This window comes from Gopherus flavomarginatus, chromosome 4, assembly GCF_025201925.1.
Source record: "Gopherus flavomarginatus isolate rGopFla2 chromosome 4, rGopFla2.mat.asm, whole genome shotgun sequence".
Taxonomy (NCBI): domain Eukaryota; kingdom Metazoa; phylum Chordata; order Testudines; family Testudinidae; genus Gopherus; species Gopherus flavomarginatus.
In genome coordinates, this window is record NC_066620.1 from 203,443,812 (window position 1) to 203,466,199 (window position 22,388).

General features: G+C 41.5%; 1 protein-coding gene across 3 annotated transcripts in view; it reads right to left on the reverse strand.

Annotated features, from left to right (window-relative positions):
• Positions 1-22,388, reverse strand: part of RUNX2 (RUNX family transcription factor 2) — a 292,810-nt gene that overhangs the window by 163,697 nt on the left and 106,725 nt on the right. For 2 of the 3 annotated variants that reach the window (XM_050950843.1, XM_050950842.1), the window contains one exon: positions 15,217-20,495. The exons of the other annotated variant lie outside the window; for it this stretch is intronic. In XM_050950843.1, the coding sequence (XP_050806800.1) occupies positions 20,017-20,495 (479 nt within the window). In that variant the 3' untranslated portion in view covers positions 15,217-20,016. Of the gene's footprint in view, positions 1-15,216; positions 20,496-22,388 lie in introns of those variants that run through there. 3 annotated transcript variants of the gene reach the window in all.

Below are 22,388 nucleotides of genomic sequence, written 5' to 3' on the forward strand. Positions count from 1 at the left end.
CTAGATGGTGCAGGGTGTATCTGTGTATATGTTGTGGAGAGCAATCCTGTGTTGGACTGGGGAGTGGACAAGGTGACCTAATAGGCTTTTTGTCCTTGCAGTTTGGATGATCAATTATTACAATATAGGTGCACGTAGGACCATAACTTCAGCAGTGATTTGTGTGTGTGTGTGTGTGGTTTAGTTTTGGAACAGCTGAGCTCATGGTTCAATGCAGAATGTTATTTCCATCCTCAGTTCAGTGTCTGAGCTGTCTCCACAGGGCTGACCTTAGACATAAGTATCTACTTGGGTGCTGCAGTTGTGCTCTGACTGGGGCAGTCTGATTTGCCTTTTCTGCCATTGAGAGCAGTGTGTGGGAGTTCAGCTCCCCATCAAACCTTAGCCTCTGGCTACAGAACTTCTATTTGTGGAGCAGTGGTGCTTAGTGGCCTCAGTTACAATCAGGGCAAGATTGTGCTAAGCACTGTACGGACAAGTAAAACAATGATAATCTGCATTGGGGGGAGGGATATCTCAGTGGTTTGAGCATTGGCTTGCTAAACCCAGGGTTGTGAGTTCACTCCTAGAGGGGGCTATTTAGGGATCTGGGGCAAAAATCCGTCTGGGGATTAGTGCTGCTTTGAGCAAGGGGTTGGACTAGATGACCTTCTGAGGTCCCTTCCAACTCTGATATTCTATGCAAACAACCCATGGCCCAGCTTCCACTCCATTTTGTTAGCAGCCCAGAAGGGAAGGCGATTTGTGGACCAGCACCTTCTCCAGCAGCTAGAGATGGCTAATTCTCAAAAATCTATCAAGCTGTCTTCTCTTTTCCTGTCTTTGTTTCAGCGCTGTTACCTCACCTCAAGAATCTCAGCCAGCAGCACCTCATATCATTGAGTACTGCCTGTGGAAATCTCTCTACTGAATGTGCATACTCTGTCTTTGATTGTGGGGATCAAAGTATGCAACCTGGCCTACTAATGCAAAATGCCCCCCTGGCAACAAGTGGCCTGCTACAAGGTACAGACTCCATTTAAGAACTGAGCCTGTAGTTTGTCATTTACTCCAAATCTGATATGATTTCTTGGTTGGTTTGGTTGGTTGATTTCTTTGCCCTCTGCTGCTTACGGAAATGTGCAGTATAGAAATTGGCCTTTGTTTTAGGTGCTACCTGTTTCCATTACACATCATCCCTACCAGTACGTATGGTCTAGTTTCTTACATTATTAATTGGTTCATAATTTAACACTCTTTTTAGATTTCAGCTCTTTTGTCATTTCAGCATCCAATTCTCCTGTTTGAGATACAGTTTGCTTCCCTTTCTATGCTTTCCTGAGCTTTTGATCCTCTTATGTCAAACTTCGCTTGTGAGTTGTCGCATTGCAGCTCTGTTTTCATGTCTCTCCTATTATTTCCTTTGGCTTTCTTGTCTCCCCTCTTTTGTGACATCTTATCCTTTCCTGGGCTTTCTCTCCTTGTTCAATTTTGCTTTATTATAGGGTGAAATTAGTATTGGGGAAAATAAGTTTAGGTTTTGTAAGGACCCAACCACTCCCAGTCTTTATTTAGGCCTAATCTGATGGCATCTAGTTTACTTTGATGGTATCTAATTCTAGTTCTGCTGCTTCATGTTGGAGTCTGTTTTGAAGGGTTTTTTTGTTAAAGAGGTGTGTTATTGAGTGACGAGAGTGATTGAAGTGTTCTCCTCAAAGTGGCAATTCTTCAATAAAAAAAACTTCAAAAACAGACTTCAATGTGAAGCTGCAGAACTGGAATTAATTTGCAAACTAGGTACCATCAGATTAGGCCTGAATAAAGACTGGGAGTGGTTGGGTCCTTACAAAACCTAAGCTTAATTTCCCCAATACTAATTTCTCCCTACTGCTACTCACACCTTCTTGTCAACTGTCTGTAATGGGCCACTCTCTTACCACTTCAGAAATTATCTTTCCTCCCTTGGTATCCTGCTATTAATTGATTTATCTCGTTAAACTGACCTAACACTTGGTAAAGCACCCCCATCCTTTCATGGATTTATACCTGCTCCTGTATTTTTTATTTCATACATCCGATGAAGTGGGTTCTAGCCCATGAAAGCTTATGCTCAAATAAATTTGTTAGTCTCTAAGGTGCCACAAGGACTCCTCGTTGTTTTTGTTGAAATCTCTTTGTTCCTCACCATTTTAAAAATGGAGTCTCTTAATTGCCTTGCTTTGTCACTGTCTGGACTGTCACACCAAATTCGTAATCCTCATCATTTCTGGTTTCTGGGGCATTTGATGGGGCTAACTTTTTTTCTTTTCTTTTTTTGCAAAACTCCATCTTTTCAGGGTTTATCCATCACCTCCTGAATTTATTGGTAACAAAACAAGATTGCAGTCTTAAAACTGAGACTAAGACTACAGCAAATCTGATAAATGTTTTAGACTTTGCACCACAGAATCCACATCTCTCTAACAGTATATATTTCTGGGGGAGGGGATTTATTATAGCGGTAAGAACATGGGACTGGGAATCAGGAGACTCCTAAGTTATCTTCCAACATCTACGAGAGACTTGTGGTAGGACCTTGGGTGAGTCACAGATTTTGGTTCAAGCTTATCTCCAGTTGTTTGATTTCAAAAACTAAACTAATAACTTGGCAGAGGTCATGATCAACATGACAATGTCCTTAGAAGGAAATGATACATGGTTCATTCGATGGGTCCAAGTACTCGGAGTTCCAAAGCATTTGGAAAGTTAGCTCTCCACAGACTATGCTTCCCTGAGAAGCTCAGAGTAAAATTGCCACATGCTTGGGGGAGGGATAGCTCAGTGGTTTGAGCATTAGCCTGCTTAAATCCAGGGTTATGAGCTCAATCCCTGAGGGGGCCACCTAGGGAGCTGGGGCAAAATCAGTACTTGGTCCTGCTAGTGAAGGCAGGGGGCTGGATTTGCTGACCTTTCAGAGTCCCTTCCAGTTCTGTGAGATAGGTATATCTCCATATATTAAAAATAAATTCTAAATCCATTTCTAATGGAAATAACACACACCCTCCAAGGCTTTGTAGATAAGTCAACATTTGGAAGCTAAATAGAGGAAAGCTTTTATTATCACTAGCCATTTGAAAATAATTAAATGTCTAGTGGCTTTATATTGAGAAAGACAGCGTGTGCTTTGGATCCTCGGGTGAGGTTACTACTTAGATGTAGCTAAGCCTAAACTGTCCCCCTTTTCTCTGTCCCATAACATAGTGAGGAGTGTCAAGTGGAACTAGTGCAAGTTGAAGCAATAAGAAACTTTCAGTTGAATCAGTGGGACAGAAATGATAGAGGTGAACCTCACAGAGTCCTTGTCACCTTAGTTTAAGTTCTGTAAAATATGAAATGAGTAGAAATGTTTCAATGAATTAAAAACAAAAGCTGTAACCATTCCCTTGCTCTGAACTCACACCAAGCAGCAATGTTTTTCTTTGTAAACTGAGCTACTTTACCTACATTTTGTGTTTGTGAAGCACTAGTCTTACCTGTGGCACTGTGTAAATGAATACAAATAACAATGCTTATAGGAACCCATTCTGTACCAACGTGAAACAAAGGGATTCAGACCCACTGCCCAAGATGGGGAAGTGCAAACTGAGAACATAAAAGAAAATAATGAGACCAGACTTGTGTGGCTCAGCCCTCTACCCCTTGCTATTCAACATCTATGTGAAGCGGTTTTGGCAGCTGGTAAAACAGCAGGGGCTACAGTGCTGGCAATATATCGATGGCGCTCAGGCAGCACATCTCCTTTACATCAGATGTCAACAGCACGATCTCCTTAGACAAAATCGGCAGTTGGGTGCAGGCAAATGGCAAAAACGAAACCCCGACAAGACTGAGAAACTGTGTCCCTTGTATAACATTCCAGTACTGATGGCATCTGCCCTCTGACTCTCAGTCTGGTTCATCACCTTGAGAGCTGTTTGAACTCCTCATTGTTGCCGAATGTTCAAATAGCTCTGGTGGCCCCCCCAAAAAAGTCTGTATCCCGCTGCATGTGGCAGAAGATTATGCCCCCATATGCATGCACACACCTCGCCACAGTGATCCGTGCATTTGTGATCTCTAGGTTTGATTATTGCAAGTCATTTTATCTAGGGATGACGCTGCACCTCTGAAAAAGCTTCCTCTTGTACAAAGAGCAGCAGCCAATGCAGGAGACAACACCAGCTGCTGTGATCACATCATCCTGGTGCTCCACGCTGTGCCCAGGCTGCCCATTGAGTTCAAGGTCTCTCTCCTGACAGTCAAAGCCCTCCATAGCATCAGCCCCAGGTCTCTCTCCTGATAGTCAAAGCCCTCCACAGCATCAGCCCCAGCTATCAGTGAGATCACCTCTCTCCCTGCAACCATGACCTCCCACAACAACATTGCACTGGCTTAATGGAACTGCAGAGCAATAAGAGGAAGTCTTATCAGTCAACATCTCTTGAAGTCTCCAAACCAGGACTGGATGCCTTCTTGGAAGATGTGCTTTAGCCAAACACAAGTTATTGGTCTCAATACAAGGGTACCTGGGTGACATTCTATGGCCCATATTATACAGGAGTTCAGATTTAATGATCTAATGGACCGTTCTGGCCTTAAAATCTATGAATCTGAGTGAAAAATTGTTAGGAGATCTGTTCCTGGAGTAAGGAACTTACTCCTCCAACAGAAAAGAATAGCATCTGCATTCAGACCTAAGGGCAAAACTCATTTCTTCAACATAGCTCTCCCACAATACATTTTTCACGCTCACACAGTTCTACAACACACAGGTTCACTTTCACACAGAAACATAATGACCGAAAAAAAAAACCCAAAAAGCAAAACCCAAATAATGTGTAAAAACTAATCAAACTATTTCTTCCCAAGGATGGGACGGAAACAAGAGTATGAGAAGTTTCAGAGTAGCAGTCATGGTACTTGTGGCACCTTTAGAGACTAACAAATTTATCTGAGCACAAGCTTTCGTGGGCTACAGCTCACTTCTTCAGATGCATAGAATGGAACATATAGTAAGGAGATATAGACATAGATACACATACAGAACATGAAAACGTGGAAATAGCCATATCAACTCTAAGAGGCTAATTAATTAAGATGAGCTATTATCAGCAGGAGAAAAAAAACTTTTGTAGTATAATCAAGATGACCCATTTCGGACAGTTGACAAGAGGTGTGAGGATACTTAACATGGGGAAATAGATTCAATGTGTGTAATGACTCAGGCATTCCCAGTCTCTATTCAAGCCTAAGTTAATGGTATCTAGTTTGCCTATTAATTCAAGTTCAGCAGGTTCTCATTGGAGTCTGTTTTTTACTGTTTTCTGTTGCAAAACTGCCACCTTCAAGTCTGTCACTGAGTGACCGGAGAAGTTGAAGTGTTCTACTGGTTTTTGAATGTTATGATTCCTGATGTCAGATTTGTGTCCGTTTATTCTTTTGCATAGAGACTGTCCGGTTTGGTCAATGTACATGGCAGAGGGGCATTGCTGGCACATGCTGGCATATATCACCACTGGTAGATGTTCAAGTGAATGAGCCCCTGATGGCATGGCTGATGTGATTAGGTCCTATGATGATGTCACTTTAATAGATATGTAGACAGAGTTGGCATCGGGCTTTCTTGCAAGGATAGGTTCTTGGGTTAGTATTTTTGTTGGGTGGTGTGTGGTTGCTGGTGAGTATTTGCTTCAGGTTGAGGGGGTTGTCTGTAAGTGAGGACTAGTCTGTCTCCCAAGATCTGTGAGAGTGAGAGATCATCTTTCAGGATAGGTTGTAGATCTTTGTGCTGGAGAGGTTTTAGTTGGGGGCTGAAGGTGACAGCTAGTGGTGCTCTGTTATTTTCTTTGCTGGGCCTGTCCTTTAGGAGTGACTTCTGGGTACTCTTCTGGCTCTGTCAATCTGTTTTTTCACTTCAGCAGATGGGTATTGTAGTTTTAAGAATGCTTGATAGAGATCTTGTAGATGTTTTTATCTGTCTGAGGGATTGGAGCAAATGCAGTTGTATCTTACAGCTTGGCTGTAGACAATGGATCGTGTGGTGTGTTCTGGATGGAATCTGGAGGCATGTAGGTAAGTATAGTGGTCAGCAGGTCTCCGGTATATAGTGGTGTTTATGTGACCATCGCTTATTAGCACAGTAGTGTCCAGGAAATGAACCGCTTGTGTGGATTGGTCTAGGCTGAGGTTGATGGTGGGATGGAAAGTGTTGAAATCATAGTGGAATTCCTCAAGGGCTTCTTTTCCATGGGTCCAGATGATGAAGATGTCATCAATGTAGCGCAGGTAGAGTAGGGGCGTTAGGGAACGAGAGCTGAGGAAGCGTTTTTCTAAGTCAGCCATAAAACTTTGGCATACTGTGGGGCCATGCAGGTACCCGCTGACTTGAAGGTATATATTGTCCCCAAATGTGAAACAGTTGTAGGTGAGGACAAAGTCACAAAGTTCAGCCACCAGGTTTGCCATGAAATTATTGGGGATACTGTTCCTGATAGCTTGTAGTCCATCTTTGTGTGGAATATTGGTGTAGAGGGTTTCTACATCCATAGTGGCCAGGATGATGTTTTCTGGAAGATCACTGATGGATTGTAGTTTCCTCAGGAAGTCAGGGGTGACTCAAAGATAGCTGGGAGTGCTGGTAGTGTAGGACCTGAGTAGAGAGTCCACATAGCCAGACAATCCTGCTGTTAGGGTGCCAATGCCTGAGATGATAGGGTGTCCAGGATTTCCAGGTTTATGGATCTTGGGTAGCAAATAGAATATCCCTAGTCAGGGTTCTAGACATGTGTCTGTACAGATCTGTTCCTGTGCTTTTTCAGGGAGTTTCTTGAGCAGATGTAGTTTTATTTGGGTAATCCTCAGTGAAATCAGAGGACAATGGCCTATAGAATGTGGCGTTAGAGAGCTGCCTAACAGCTTCTTGTTCATATTCCAACTTATTCTTGATGACAGGACCTCCATTGTCAGCCTTTTTGATTATGATGTCAGAGTTGTTCCTGAGGTTGTTGATGGCGCTGTGTCATGAGAGGTTATTATTTCTGTGCTTAAATCATAGAATCATAGGACTGGAACAGACCTCGAGACATCATCTAGTCCAGTCCCCTGCACTCATGACAGGACTAAACATTATCTAAACCATCCCTGATGGGTGTTTGTCTAACCTGCTCTTAAAAATCTCCAATGATGGAGATTCCACAACCCCCCAGGCAATTTATTCCAGTGCTTAACCACCCTGACAGTTAGGAAGTTTTTCCTAACGACCAACCTAAACTGCCCTTGCTGCAATTTAAAGCCATTGCTTCTTGTCCTATTCTCAGAGATTAAGAAGAACATTTCTTCTCCCTCCTCCTTGTAATAACCTTTTATGTACTTGAAAACTGTTATCATGTCCCCTCTGTCTTCTCTTTTCCAGACTTAACAAAACCATTTTTTTCAAGCTTCCCTCATAGGTCATGTTTTCTAGACCTTTAATAATTTTGTTGCTCTTCTCTGGACTTTCTCCAATTTGTTCACATATTTCCTGAATTGTGGCACCCAGAACTGGACACAATACTCCAATTGAGACCTAATCAGCACGGAGCAGAACGGAATTACTTCTCGTGCCTTGCTTACAACTCTCCTGTTAATACATCCCAAAATGCTGTTCACTTTTTTGCAACAGTGTTACACTGTTGACTCATATTTAGCTTCTGGCTAAATGGCACTTGGAGAATTCAGTAACAGGTGCTGTATGAGTATCTACATACATATTTTTAATGTATGGACCCTGACCCTTGGGTACAACCAAATGGGCACATGGCTTAAGGGGAGGCAAAGGTGGCTTTACATCACCTGTATGTTCGTCTGATCCTGAGGTAATTGGGAGGCCAGTGTGATCCCCAGCACTAAGTAAGGTCATCTAAGGGCTGCTTTAGAACTGCACATGCAAAACTGTATGCTCATGCAGTCATGGTAAATGGGAGCATAAATTCAGCATGCACATTTGTATAGATGCAGTTAAGAGTCTGCAGTTCTAAAAATCAGATGCAACCTTTCCATCATGTCACAAAGATCATTAATCGAACAGGGCTGGCATCTGTGAACATCACTCAGAGATGAAACACGTAATTGTGAGGCACAGTAACCTACGTCAGCTTTTTCTCCTGGTCAGGGTGTCAAACCATAGTAGTAGAAGATACGATGTAACCCTGCTCAGGAACAATACTCTGCACTTCTCTATCACCTTCCATCCAAGCATGTGAAAGCTTATTGCAAACGTCAATGGTTTTACCGCCATCCCCCCAACTCCTACCACGTAGGTATCATGGTATCAGTGATGCAGATGAGGGACCTGAAGTACAGCAAAGTTAAATGACACACAAGGTCTTCCAGAGAGTCTGTCAAAGAGCTGGGAATTTAACATGTCTCCTGACATCCAGGCTTCCTTCTTAACCAGAAGACCATCCTTCTTCCATCTATTAGAATTATTCTACTACAACATAATAAGCAGATAACTATAATAGACTAAGAAAAACAAAGGGGGTAGGAGAGGGGAAATAAATAAGAATGGCTCAAAGATGCTGTTTTAAATCACTGGCTTCAGTTCAGGACTTTACTCTTTTCTATGGCAAAGAATAAGTCACGTAAATTCCATGTTAACTGGTATTTTGTACAGTCCCATAAAAGCCAAGGGGCCATGGGTTTTTAAGACCTTTAAACTATAGGGGAAAATTCAAGCCAGTGACTCTATGCTGTGCCAAAAATCCTGAAAGGCATGGAGAGTAATGTAACGCACACAGCAACCGGTTTGAACAGGGATGGAAGCAGAAGTACGAACTGGATTTTCAGTCCTGATTCTGTGATCTTGCTGCCAAACAGGGGTTTGCAAAGCAAAGGACTCTGGAAGATTTCTCATACGTCTTGGCTTATTCTCCTGGTGTTCATCTTAACAGAAATCAGCTGTTCCCCTTCTCACTTAGCCAGTGTGTTGCAGGATAGAATTTAGCATCTGGTCTGGCTAGTGTTAAAAAAATGAGAACATCCTGCTCTGTTAGGAGAACACCACCACTGGCAATAAAATGGCAAAGATCATTCAAGATTCCAGAGACCTGCTTGAATTATTCTTTCTTTCCACTTCTCACTCAATGAATAGAGCCCAGTGCTTGCCTTTCTTATTCCCTGCCATTTCCTTCACTTGCATTGTGCTCCTGATTTCCCAGAATTCGGGATCAGGATCATTCTCTTTTTTGGGAGAAGCTGCACAGAGTTGATCTCGGAGCAGTTTGATGCAGTAGGATGAGCTCAAGCTACCAAGGACTTGTTTTTTACTTTTGGTGGGGGGGTTGTTTGTTTTTGAAAAACTGCAGAAAGGAAAATGTAAACATCAGTATTTATGCTCCAGTGTATGTATATTTAAGTGCACAAATGCCAGAGTCTGTAGGAATAAAAATGAAGGGGGACAATTTCAAAGTGAGTTTAGCACTCAATTCCCATTGACTTTCTATGGAATTTGGGCACTTTACTTCTCTGTGCCTGTGAGAATCTGGCCCCCCAATGGCCATACGGTGCCATCAGTTTTTAAGAAGTCACCGTTGAAGTCAAAGAAAAATTCTGCGTAAAAAAAACCTGACGGAGTGATAAAGCACTAAGCTATTGAGTGATGTCAGCTGAGTTCCTGCTGACGTACACTGATGTAATGATCATCAGAATCCAGCCCGGTTAACCATAGAAATGCTGACAACTTGCTACATAATGTCACATTTAAACTTTGCATTTTTTCTTTCAAATGTTGGGTTATTCTATCAACGTTTATGCTACATCTTAATGATTCTTTCTATTTGAAAAGGAGAGGCTGAAAATTATGTTAAGTGCAGATCAAATTGTATCCTGGTCTTAGCTATATCTTTGTAAATCCAGGGTGAATCTGTTGACAGAGCAGTATTTGGCCTTACGTCTGCATTGTTATTGGCCTGCTCAGCAACTTGCAAACTGGGTTAACTTTCTGTAAATGTGTGGTTTAGGAACACACTGTTTAAACTGATGTGGCTTAGACCCAAACACCAAACTTGTAATAAAAATGGAAATTAAAATAACAAATAGCATGGCTGAAGCACTCAGTAAATATTAACTAATCCTCAAATAACCCCGCAAAGTAAAGAAGTATTCATCTCTCTATTTTACATTTGGGGAAACTTAGGTTATGTAGGGGATCATTAGCAACCCATAGAAAGATGTTACGGAGGCAAGTCATTTAACCTTAAATTTGCAAGTGGCTAGTGATTTTTTGGTGCTGGTTTGGAGGGCGAGGGAGGGGTTGGATGCGCAAATGGAGGGAATTGTTTTTTTGAAAAGATCTGAGACACATGCCCTCTGAAAATCAGACCCTTTTAAGATGACTCAATTTAGGCACCCAAAAGTTGATGCAGTCAACAAGAATTTAGGCATTAAGCTCTCTGCACCTATCTGTTAAATAGGGATAAGAACTCACTGTTCACAGAGGGTGCTGTGAGGATCAATAAATGAACGATTGTGAGGAGCTCAGATACCACAGTAAATGGGGCCCATGTTACAGAGAGATAGCAGTGTTCTGGAGATAAGTCCTGTTCAGATACTACAGCCATGGAGAGAGATGTATAATGATTGTGTACCTGTCATAAACAGATAGCTAAGGGTTAATGTCTCTTTCACCTGAAGCACCTGACCAGAGGACCAATCAGGAAACCGGATTTTTTCAACTTTGGGTGGAGGGAATTTTGTGTCTGAGGTCTTTGTTTTCTGTCTGCCTGCTTTCTCTGAGCTTTGGAGAAGTAGGTTCTGCTTTCTAATCTTCTGTTTCTAAGTGTAAGGACAAAGAGATCAGATAGTAAGTTATATGGTTTCTTCTCTTCGGTATTTGCATGAATATAAGTGCTGGAGTGCTTTGATTTGTATTCTTTTTGAATAAGGCTGTTTATTCTATATTCTTTTAAGCAATTGACCCTGTATTTTGTCACCTTAATACAGAGAGACCATTTGTATGTATTTTTTCTTTCTTTTTTATATAAAGCTTTCTTTTAAGACCTGTTGGAGTTTTTCTTTACTTCAGGGAAATTGAGTCTGTACTCACCAGGGAATTGGTGGGAGGAAGAAATCAGGGGGAGATCTCTGTGTGTTGGATTTGCTAGCCTGATTTTGCATTCCCTCTGGGTGAAGAGGAAAGTGCTTTTGTTTCCAGGACTGGGAACGGAGAGGGGGAGTCACTCTGTTTGGATTCACAGAGCTTGTGTCTGTGTATCTCTCCAGGAGCACCTGGAGGGGGGGGGAAGGGAAAAAGGATTATTTCCCTTTGTTGTGAGACTCAAGGGATTTGGGTCTTGGGGTCCCCAGGGAAGGTTTTTCAGGGGGACCAGAGTGCCCCAAAACACTCTAATTTTTTGGGTGGTGGCAGCAAGTACCAGGTCCAAGCTGGTAACTAAGTTTGGAGGTTTTCATGCTAACCCCCATATTTTGGACGCTAAGGTCCAAATCTGGGACTAAAGTTATGATAGTACCAATAAGAGTGAACCTTGTATTCTCTATTTCTTTCTTGTCGTTTTTCGCTTTTAGTTCATGACGTGCTAAGGGCTGTTTCCTTATAGATGCCGAGTTGAGCTGCTCAAACTATTCATGCAAACCCCCTTTATCTCCCGGACTCAGCCTCTATTCACAAATCGTCTGTGAACAGCTCGCAAGTTTTTAATACATTTGTTTGTTATTTGAAATTGCCCAACATACTTTTTACGAACAAATTTCAGCCTCTGCATTCTTCTCAAACTGTTCCCTATAAGAATGAATTTAAGTTTGGCTATATGAGCAGTACAGCTGGTTACTTATCAGAGGGGTAGCCGTGTTAGTCTGGATCTGTAAAAGCAGCAAAGAATCCTGTGGCACCTTATAGACTAACAGACGTTTTGGAGCATGAGCTTTCGTGGGTGAATACCCACTTCCTCAGATGCATGTAATGGAAATATCCAGGGGCAGGTTCTGTAATTCTCCTCTCTTGGTTTTCACACCTCAACTGCTAGAACAGGGCCTCATCCTCCCTGATTGAACTGACCTCGTTATCTCTAGCTTGCTTGCTAGCACACATATATACCTACCCACGAAAGCTCATGCTCCAAAACGTCTGTTAGTCTATAAGGTGCCACAGGATTCCTAGCTGGTTACTTGACTCACATGGCATTGTTTCTATTCCTTGACTGTATATCAGTGCAGTCCTATGGTTTAAATAGTGCCAACACTCTGCCCAGGGGTGAACTCCTCCCAAAAACATTTGAATAGTTTCCCCACTAATCGCCTAGATCTAGTGCTTGGGAACTTGCAGAATTTGACAAAAATCTGCATATCAGCTGCTTGAATATAGGACTCTATCTTCCCTCCTCTTGTAAAAACACTGTATAATTTGTCTGTTTGATGTTAACAGCGAGTTCAGTGCTGAACATAAAGACAGATGCTGTCCCAAGAGCTTGTTTTAGGACACTGAGAAAGTAGATTTAGAGCTTCTGTTCTCCCTCTCACAGCAGAAGAACAGTGGGATAGTAAATGAAATTGAAAGATAGCACATTCAAAATGGATACAAGGAAATACTTTTTCATTCAGTGCAGAATTATACTGTGGAACTTGCTGCCATATGATGGTGTTGAGGCTAAGTTGTTAATATGGATAACAAAAATATCCAGAGATTTAACAATTAATGCAAACAAAGTTTTCGAAGAGATAACAGCTTCATGCTCAGGGATGCTGGAACAATTTTTATAATGGGGGTGCTGAGAGCTATTGAAACAAACGATGAACCCTATATATAATGGAAACCATTTCAAGCCAAGGGGTGCAGCAGCACCCCCAACAACCCTAGTTCCAGCACCAGTGATTATGCTTCAGGGTTTAAGATGGTCTCTAACTACTAGGAATTAGAATGAGACTTTTGTGGGGCAGATTATCTCACAGATTATCTGCCTATCTAAATGGGCCACTGGTCTGATCCAGTCTGGTAATTCCTATGTTTTCTTCTAGGAAAGCACATGAGCTTTCAGTTCACATCCCTTTGTTCCTTCAGCTATCTATGAAGCCCACCTTCATGCTCATCATCCAATTAGAAAGAAACTATTTCTTATGCAAAACAAACTGCTGATGTGCTGTAAATCAGCTTGAAATACTCTGATATTTTCCCCTTCCCTTACATTTGCACACCCTGAAAGTACAAGTCTCTCTTTTTCTTTGGTGGGCTTGCCAGTGTTCTCAGACCTGTGTAAATCAGGGGAAATTTCACTGAAGGCATGAAGTGGAACTGGTCTGAGATCAGAATGGAGCAGATAAGATACAAGGGTGCTTCCTCTCTGTGGTTATAACCAAAATCTGGTCTGGAGTCTGAGGCTAAAGTCCATAGCGTTTGTGTGCTTTTGAAAATCCCTCCACTAATTTATTGGAATGCTCTGTTTTACATTTTTCTTCTCTTGGATACTAAACAAAAGTTGAGGCAGCCATGTTTACTGAGGGAATGTGAATGATGAGTTCTCAGGGCAGCGGCAAATCAGAGTGCAGAGTTGCATGCTCTACGATTACTGAAAATGACTGCAGTTATGAATCGGTGACTGCAGCCATCCCTGTGCTCTGATTGACCAAGAGGTCTATGCACTAATGATTTTTATAGTTTATGGTACAAGCGCTTACCAAACTCATTAACAATAAGACTTGGAATATACTGATGCACTAGAGAATGAAGTATGTTGCCAACATGCTGGTGGTTCTTGCTTTCCAGGCAAAGTTTTCCTAAAGTCGGGGCCAAACTGGTACTGTCTTCACCCACAATCTAGGGACTGGATGTTTGTATTAAAACAGGTAGCTATTAAATAGCTATTAAATTGCCATTTACATTTCCATCATTAGACTTCAGCATTAAAGATTTCTTGAGACGGATGGTGCCTATCACACCTCCCTGAGCTTTTGTTTCTCTTTGGAAGCACTGCTTTGGTTCATGTCAGGAAGGTTATCTTCATCATTACAAAGGGCAGAGACCTAATTGCTTTAACTATATTTCACAGAAACCGACGGGGCTTCTAGAGAAGTGATCCTTTGGTATTATCACTGGATCCTCAATCCTGAGTAAAGTACAATATATCAAAACCGCACCTCTACTTTTTTGCCCTTTGTTACTAGACATGCAGTCAAACTGGTGGAAAGAAAAAGAGCTATTAACTCCTATCCATATGCCTTCAACTGCAGGCAGCGGATACATTGCTCCTGTCTCAGACCCACACCTAAGAGCTGCTATAAATGCAAAGTAGTTTTCTAGTCACAAGGTAAAAAAAAAATGCAAACTGATACTATGAGGCTAAGGCATTTTGTGGGAATGCTCTACCAGGGATACTCTTAGACACAAGCAATGCAAACAGTTATTCACTCTATTCCTCCACATGGTCCTGTGGCAATTGAGCTGCTCACCCACCAGGCTGATCTCCTGCTGCCGCTGCCATGGGGAGAGGAGGAAGTTAACTTCTCCCAGGTCTCTTCCCCACAATTAGTCTGACCAGAAGCAGGGGTCAGCAGAGCCAGCTACAGGGTTTTTGCCGCCCCAAGCAGTGAAGAAAAAAAAAATTAAAAAAAAGCCACGAAGGGCGGCAGCTCCACTGCACTGGTTTCTTCTCCAGCGGCAATTCGGAAGGAGGTCCTTCCCTCGGAGAGGGACTGAGGGATCCACCGCCGAAGAGCCCGACGTGCCACCCCTTCCCCTTGGCTGCCCCAGGCACCTGCTTGCTGAGCTGGTGCCTGGAGCCAGTGCTGGGGGTCAGTCAGGTAGAAGCAAGAGTGCTGAAATCTACTCAAGGTTTCCCCAAAATCCGAAGCTTTCCTTACAATGCCTCATGAACTGGCTGTTTCTGTTAAAATTCACCATTAGGTTTCAGAATCATCACTCCATTAAAGTGAACGGGGCTGTTCACATCCCTCTGAAAAATTCTGTTTAAAGTAGTGTGGCTGCAAACTCAGGAAGAAAGCAGTATTTGGGGTGGGGGGTCAGATCTGGATGGTTTTCTTTGCAGCCATCCAGACTGGAAACTTATCTTGATGTTTAGATGAAAGCTTAAACATTGCAGAAAATAAAGAAAAAACCACTGAAATTTTGGTATATTAGCCCATGGTATATTAGCTGTATCTCGTCCTTGACTGTTCTGGTGTGTGATTTGGATAATTAAAGAGACAGCAGAGGAGAAGAAGCAATGAAGAACATTAACAAAAAAAAGCCATTTTATTGAAAATGAAATTCAAACTTCAAATTAATATTACAATCATGAGAAAATGCCAAACAATTCAATTTACAGTTGCAACATACAATACAAATAGTCCCTTTGAACTTAAAGTAAACTCATCCACAATCGCTGTCTGTGGCACAAAGCAGAATGTGTTTGTACAATATGTGCATGAAAAGCAAATCTTGGGCAATGGTATTTGAAAAAATAAAAAAATTAAAGCTTGTATTTACAAGAAATGCTACAAATGTTTTGTTCCAGCAGAAATTCAAGACTGGTAAAACATAGTTAACAACAACAACAACAACAAAAAGGAATGTCACTTGTATTACCTAAAACAAAGTTACTGTAAAAGTATGGTTTTGGCTGATATACTTAAAAGTACTGCATTTAAAAAAAAAAAAAAAAGCAAAGAGTTATCTGTAAACATGGAAGTAAACAAACATCTAAAAAAGTTCTCAGAAAGTGTTAAAATGAAATGCATTATATTAAAAAACAGTAAGAAATTCAGGGGTTCCGAGAATCGGGCTTCTTTGATCTTGAAATCATGGCTGGTACAGGTTATAATTATTGCTTTAGTTCATGGCTTGTTGTCTGTCTGAATCCTGGCACATCGTATCTCCTGGATTGCATGGCAGGCTCCAGTAACCAAGGCAGAGCCGTATTCCGATAAGTATGACAGTGCAAAAGTTTCCCCACTCAAAATGGCACCTGTTGAGACTGATAAATCTTTGCTGGGGGACTGCTGGCAGGAAGTTGAAGACTAAGAAGTACACAGCAGCTGGTCTGGTAAAAGAATCCATAAATGCCACTCTAATGACATTTTAGGTCAAATCCAACTCGGTTCATACATGTGGTCTCATTGACTTCAGTAGGCCTACTTATATGAGTACGGAAGGCTGGATTTACCGCTCTTTTTTTGTATAAAGGACATCATACCTGTTCTGATGTAAGTACATCTTTGGTAGAATCTGAGAGAGCTGGAGGTTAACAAAGGCATTTCTTTCTTTCTAAATCCATGAACTGCACCAACACTTCCACTCCCCAAAGGAAAAGGGCTCTTGTACCTCTGAGGAAATAATCCTCATAATAATCATAATGTAAATGACACTCTAATTCCATAACATAATATTTTCCAGAAATTCTGAATCAAGAACATTTCCAAATGCACTTGGAAGTATTTTCCAAAAGCTCAGACATGCAATTGTGCACTGACGTGTTTGTGCAGTTACCCCCAATCACCTGTGTAAATATAGGAAGAGATTTTTCAAAAGTGCCGAAGGGATATAGGAGCACACATTCTATTAAAAGTCCATGGGGCTTGTGCTCCTAAATCTTCGGGTGCTTTTGATGTCTCCTTCTTAGTATTTGCCTGCTCACATGGGCAAAATAAGCCATTTGCCTGTGTGATCCTGGAAGCTAAGGGCATATCCACATAAGCCATGGCAGCAGACCACCCAACCCTGGTCAACAGACTGTAGACTGGGGGGTTCATGATACTTGTGCTTAAAATAGCGGTCTAGACAGTGCTTTGAAGTTGAAGATTAGGCTGCAGTTCAGGCTCTGAAGCCTAGAGAGGAGGATGGGCTTTAGGGCCCAACTGCAATGTCTATGCATCTATTTTTAGCGCAGTAGCATGAGCCCCGCCCCCACTCCCAATCGACCTGGTCTGCCACAGCGCAAGTGCAACAAATTAGGCATGCATTTTGCATTACATAATTGCATGCTTAAGCTATTTGCAATTCTGTCCCTAATGGTCCAATTGAACAATGGGGGTGACACAAACAGAGTTATGTAGGTACTGAGCAAAACAGAAATCAGGTCTATGATGGATTTATCCAGAAATAAAATGAAGTGCTTGAATTGTACAACAAAATCTTTAAGGAGAAAAAAATTTCTGGGTTGCTGCCTGCAGCCACTCTAACAACATTTCAACACAAAAGCATCCCTAAAAAATTACTTAATATGCATACAGTAAATCTTTAAAAAGCCCTTCTCAGCAATAACAAATAATGTACAAATATAGTACCTTTTATTAAATAGGAAACAGCTTGCATTGGCAGTACATTTTTTTTCTTTTGCTTACTAAACAAAACACAAAACTGAAATGTGTAACCAGACACTGGCTTTTTAAGTGCTGCTGAAATTAGCAAACGTATTTTACAGTTACAAATAAATGGACAGTGGTATGCTTCAAGCTACCACAAACAATAAATAGAATCAATTACAGCTTCCATCTTTGAAGGAAAACTAAGTATTAGAAAAGTGTCTTACTTATTTAAGCATACTTAGTATACAACCTTTAGAAGGCAACGACTTTTTGTTTTTTTTAAGAGCAAGTAATCACACCAAATTGTGAGGAATGTACCATGGTAATCTCTGTAGCTGACTGGCTAAACCATTGACTGATGATGAAAATGTCTATATTGTCCAGATAAATTATTATACTGGATGACTGTTCACCATGTATTTAGTGTGAGGGTTACATCCTCATTTTCAATAGAGTTGCAGCCCATGGAGAATACTGGTTACTGGACGCAATTAAGGCTAGCTGGGTCAACAGAGAGCACTGCATGCTGGGAACATGAATCCTAGGCAGGCTGCACTTCTTGTTAAAAGCCAGGGTGGCTGCAATCTGATCCACTCTATGGCCCTGATTCAGCAAAACACTTACGCGTGTTCTCAAGTCCCAATGAAGACAATGGGAATTAAGCATGTGCTTAAAGTTAAGCACATGCATAAGTGTTTTGCTGAATATGGATGGACTGCTGAATAGGAGGTTAATATGTACAGTAGGAGCTTGATCCAAAAACCCATTGAAATCAATGGAAAGATTCCCACTAACTTCAGTGGGGTTTGTATCAGGATCAGACTCCTGAGAACTTGCCAGTACAGCTCTTGGTCTGCAAAATTTGGGTGCCTCTGTTTACAGTTTGGTAGCAGACATGTTGATTAAGGGTATCAGGTGCAATTTCATATCCCTGTATTAGTGTACCATGTTTAATAACCAGGAGTGGGCTTTAAGGTGACTTGCATCTTCAGTATTAAGTTTGAAGATCTGACTATTGCTGAACACCGGACTGGCAGAGCATTGGTCTGCAGAGCAGTTATTCCCTTGTGCTTGTCTCTGCAATATGACAACTGCCATATCTATTAAAAAGTAAACAAAAAAGAATCCTCATTGCTCTAGCATTTGATGCTAGTGAATTGTGACTAAATCACATCAAGAGGCTAAATACTATTGGTTTTGTTTCATAAACCTAATTATTATATACAGCTGGTTGAAATTTCAATGAAAGAAACATTAATCACAATTTCTCCCTGTCTCCCATTTCTGAGGAACTGCAAGTTGAAATTTTTATGAATTTTGAGAGGCTGACAAAATTTTTGTCAACGTTTCAAACTTAGAAACATATTGTCAAAATTGACAATGTTTTGAATTTAACATTTTTCAAATGCTGATGAAAAAACAGAGAGAAAGGAAAATCTGGGGGGGAAGCACTCATTTTTCCTTCCTGTTTTTCAACCAGCTCAGTTATTATTGATTAAAAGGCAAGACTGTGTTGAAGGCAACCAGATAGCTAATAACATTTTAAACACATTTCCTTCATAGGTATTTTTTAAAGAAGATACATCCAAAATAATTTGATACGGATGCATTTTGGTTTGGGGAGAGGGTTAATCACATTGTAACCAGTTCACACTGGAACTGTTTTTCAGAGTTCAGGTACCGGTCTGAGGTTCATACCCCTGAAGAAATTTAATTATTTTTTAAAAAAACAACCCACTTTTAGAGACCGAAGTCAACATAGCATTACATTAAGAGACGTTTAAAGGGTCCAAATGTCATTAAATAATTATAAATATTTCTTTAAAGTTATATGATTTATGTTAGCAAATAATTTCAAATTTCACACATTTATAATTTAAAAAGAAAAAAACTCCAGCCAAACACAAGTACTACCTATACCATTTTGGCTTGAGTATCATATATTGCCATTTTTATTTTTTGCATAAGTAATAAGATTTTGCTTTAATTTTGGAGGGTTGGGGTTTATTTTTGGTTCATTGGACAAAGGAAAAATAATTATAGGAAAAATAAAGAGGAAACCCCAAGATTGTCTATTGAGATTGGTACCTTGAAGACTCTCTTTAAGTACCAAAAAGACAAAAAAGTAATGAACCGAAAAGTTCCAACTTTTATGTGCAACAAGGCTTGGATAGAAATTTTGAACATCTACCATGATCTGAATGTATTATAGCAAAATGGAAGCAACTTGATCTGTGCTTTCCTTTTCATGTGCACCAATACAAGCCAGTTGAATTGCACTATGTGAGTGAACAGGGTCCCATACATTGTATGATTGCAACTGTATCTGGAGCTCAAGGTTTTTAAAAAATAAAATGGAGCACAACCTTTGCCTTGCTTCGCCATGTTTTTCCTGATAACTGGGGAGTCCGTTTTCTCCTCATTGGCAAACGAACTCACTATTTATGACAACAGTCTAGACCAAAAAATATTGGGTTATTTTTGTATGTAAAAAGTACATTTTAAATATAAAACAAGGTGTAAAATGATTCCAAGAAAAATATGTGCTTTGATCCACATAATCTGAAACGTGGATTGTGCTTGGTTGGTCACTCCTGCGTTATTTATGGCCATTACCATCTCATCTAAATAGTTGCACATATCAGTAAAATCTATTTAAAAAACAGGCACTTTGTAGTTTGTCGACCATTTGTTTTTGGCTCATGGAGATTGGGCTGCGCAGAGAAAATTTCAATATGGCCTCCAAACGGACTCATCCATTCTGCCACTAGAATTCAAAACAGTTGGGGAGCTGCTGTGGCTTCCATCAGCCTCCACACCGTCATTCTGGTTAGGCAAGTTAGGATTTAATAATGTGCTGCCGTTTGATGTGGTGGTGCAGGGAGGAAGCATTCTGGAAGGGGAGCGGTCTCCTCCCGGCACCATGGGGAACTGGTATGATCCTGATGAAGTGCCATAGTAGAGATATGGAGTGCTGCTGGTCTGGAATGGTCCACTTTGGTTTTGGGAAGAGCCTGGATAGGGCGGTGGTAAGTAGGTGTGGTAGTGAGTGGTTGCTGACATACCCAGTGACATGCCTGAGGTGACTGGCGGTGTATAGGTAAAGGTAGCTGGATAGTGCATTCGTGGGTTGGAGAAGCGGCTCTCAGTGAGGGATGAAATGCTTGTGAACTGCCTGGGATCTGAAAATGGGCCCAGCTCGGAAGCACCTAAAAATTATAACAAAAGATGGGGGAAAAATCTGTAAATATCAATTTTTTTATAATAAAGTGATATTTTTTTAAAAGAAAACCCACTTCTTTTGGTCCCCCAAAGAATAGCAAATCATATCAAATAACACATTGCAAGGAAAAGAATCATAGACCTGTCTTATACAAATGCTGGGCCAAAAGCATCCCTAGTGTAACTCCACCGATGGCAATGGAGTTAGTAGTATTGCCAACTCCAAGCATTGAAAAATACACTGGTCAGCCCCACCCCCTCAGGAGACTTTAAAAAATAATAAATGCTGAATTACATTTTGTTTGCCTTCTGGTTTCTGAGCATAGAGGGTGCACTTGGGTCACCGTTACAGGCTTTCCTCCGCAGCCATGAGTGCTAGAAAACTTTTGTTTTAAAAGAAAGCTGAGTCTCATGTGAGCACTGGCCTTCAAAAGCTGGGGTTTAAGAACAGTCATTATCCTGAGACTTACAATAAAATCACAAGAGCTGGCCACACTGAGTCAGTCATGCTAGTGACATCAACAGAGTTAAACCAGGGATGAATATGCCCCCACCATTCTTATCACTCAATATATCTCAGGTCATGATCCACCAGACAAGGTTTTCATCTATGAAAAAGGTTATTGGCTCCTTGTCAAGAGTTTTAAAACAGAGTGAGCCACCAAGCTGCAAGGAAGTTTGCGCGTTTTAATTTTCAGCACAGTGCATGGCAAGTTGCAAGCCCAACACTCATTATTCACAGAAGCTGTCTGCTTATTGTGTCTCTTCCATCTGGTTGTCTATACATGCCACAGCACCGTGCTTACTCTAATGTTCTTGGTGGTAACATTCTACAATAAGTTTGTCTCTGACATGAAGCAGGGATGGGTGAACTCATTTAGCCCAATTTCCAATTCCCTTCAAACATCCTAGGTATGAAAATAATAGGTTGGGTGTTCTGCTTAGGAAACAAGTTGGGGGGGAAGGAGCAGAAACAGGGATCGTGGAAGCTGGATTAGAGAGCTGGCAGAATGAAAATTGGGGAGGGGGAACAGAGAAAGGGGCAAAGAAGTTGTCTAATGAAAAAATAGAATGCAGAGTAGGGGCACTCACTTGTGCCGCCCTACCTTTAAAGGTAGGAAGGATATATTTCCCTAGTGCACAACCCTTTAGAGTGTGTGCTCACTTTCTCCTCATATGAAGTGTGTGTACACGCATATGGAGGGAGCACTGGTTTAAATTGCAGGGAAAGTGTTCAGAAGCTAAAACTGCTTCGGCTCTGTGCTTCTTTGTTTGAGAACTCAGCAGCTTTGCAAAACTTCAGGACCCATGAGGTTCACCCATCTCTTCTCCCAAAACCACAAATCTGTTATATTTTAAAGGGAATTTAGGGCTCCTGTCAGATGCCAGATGACTCACCTCAAACCTGACCTGAAAACATTCCCATCTAGTGAGGGGGTAGGTTGGTCAATTCCTGTCCTTGGCCTTGATGGCTAGAGACAACGATTGGCATGAATGAAAACCCTAAAGCAGAAGGATTCTGTTGAGTGCCATCAGCTGGTATGGCGGTTTTTATGATTTCGACACCTGACCACTGGAAACTACATCAAGACCACTAACTCATTTGACATAAGCCAGTTGAAATGCAGCCAGGTGGTGATTAGAAATGTGCCGAAAGGCAACGTTCAGAACCGGAGTAGGCATAGGGCAGGGGTCGTCAACCTCTGGCATATGGCTCACCAGGGTAAGCACCCTGGCGGGCAGGGCCGGTTTGTTTACCTGCCGCGTCAGCAGGTTCGGCTGATTGCAGCTCCCACTGGAAACGGTTCGCTGCTCTAGGCCAATAGAGTCTGCGGGAAGCAGCGCGGGCTGAGGGATGTGCTGGCAGCAGCTTCCTGCCG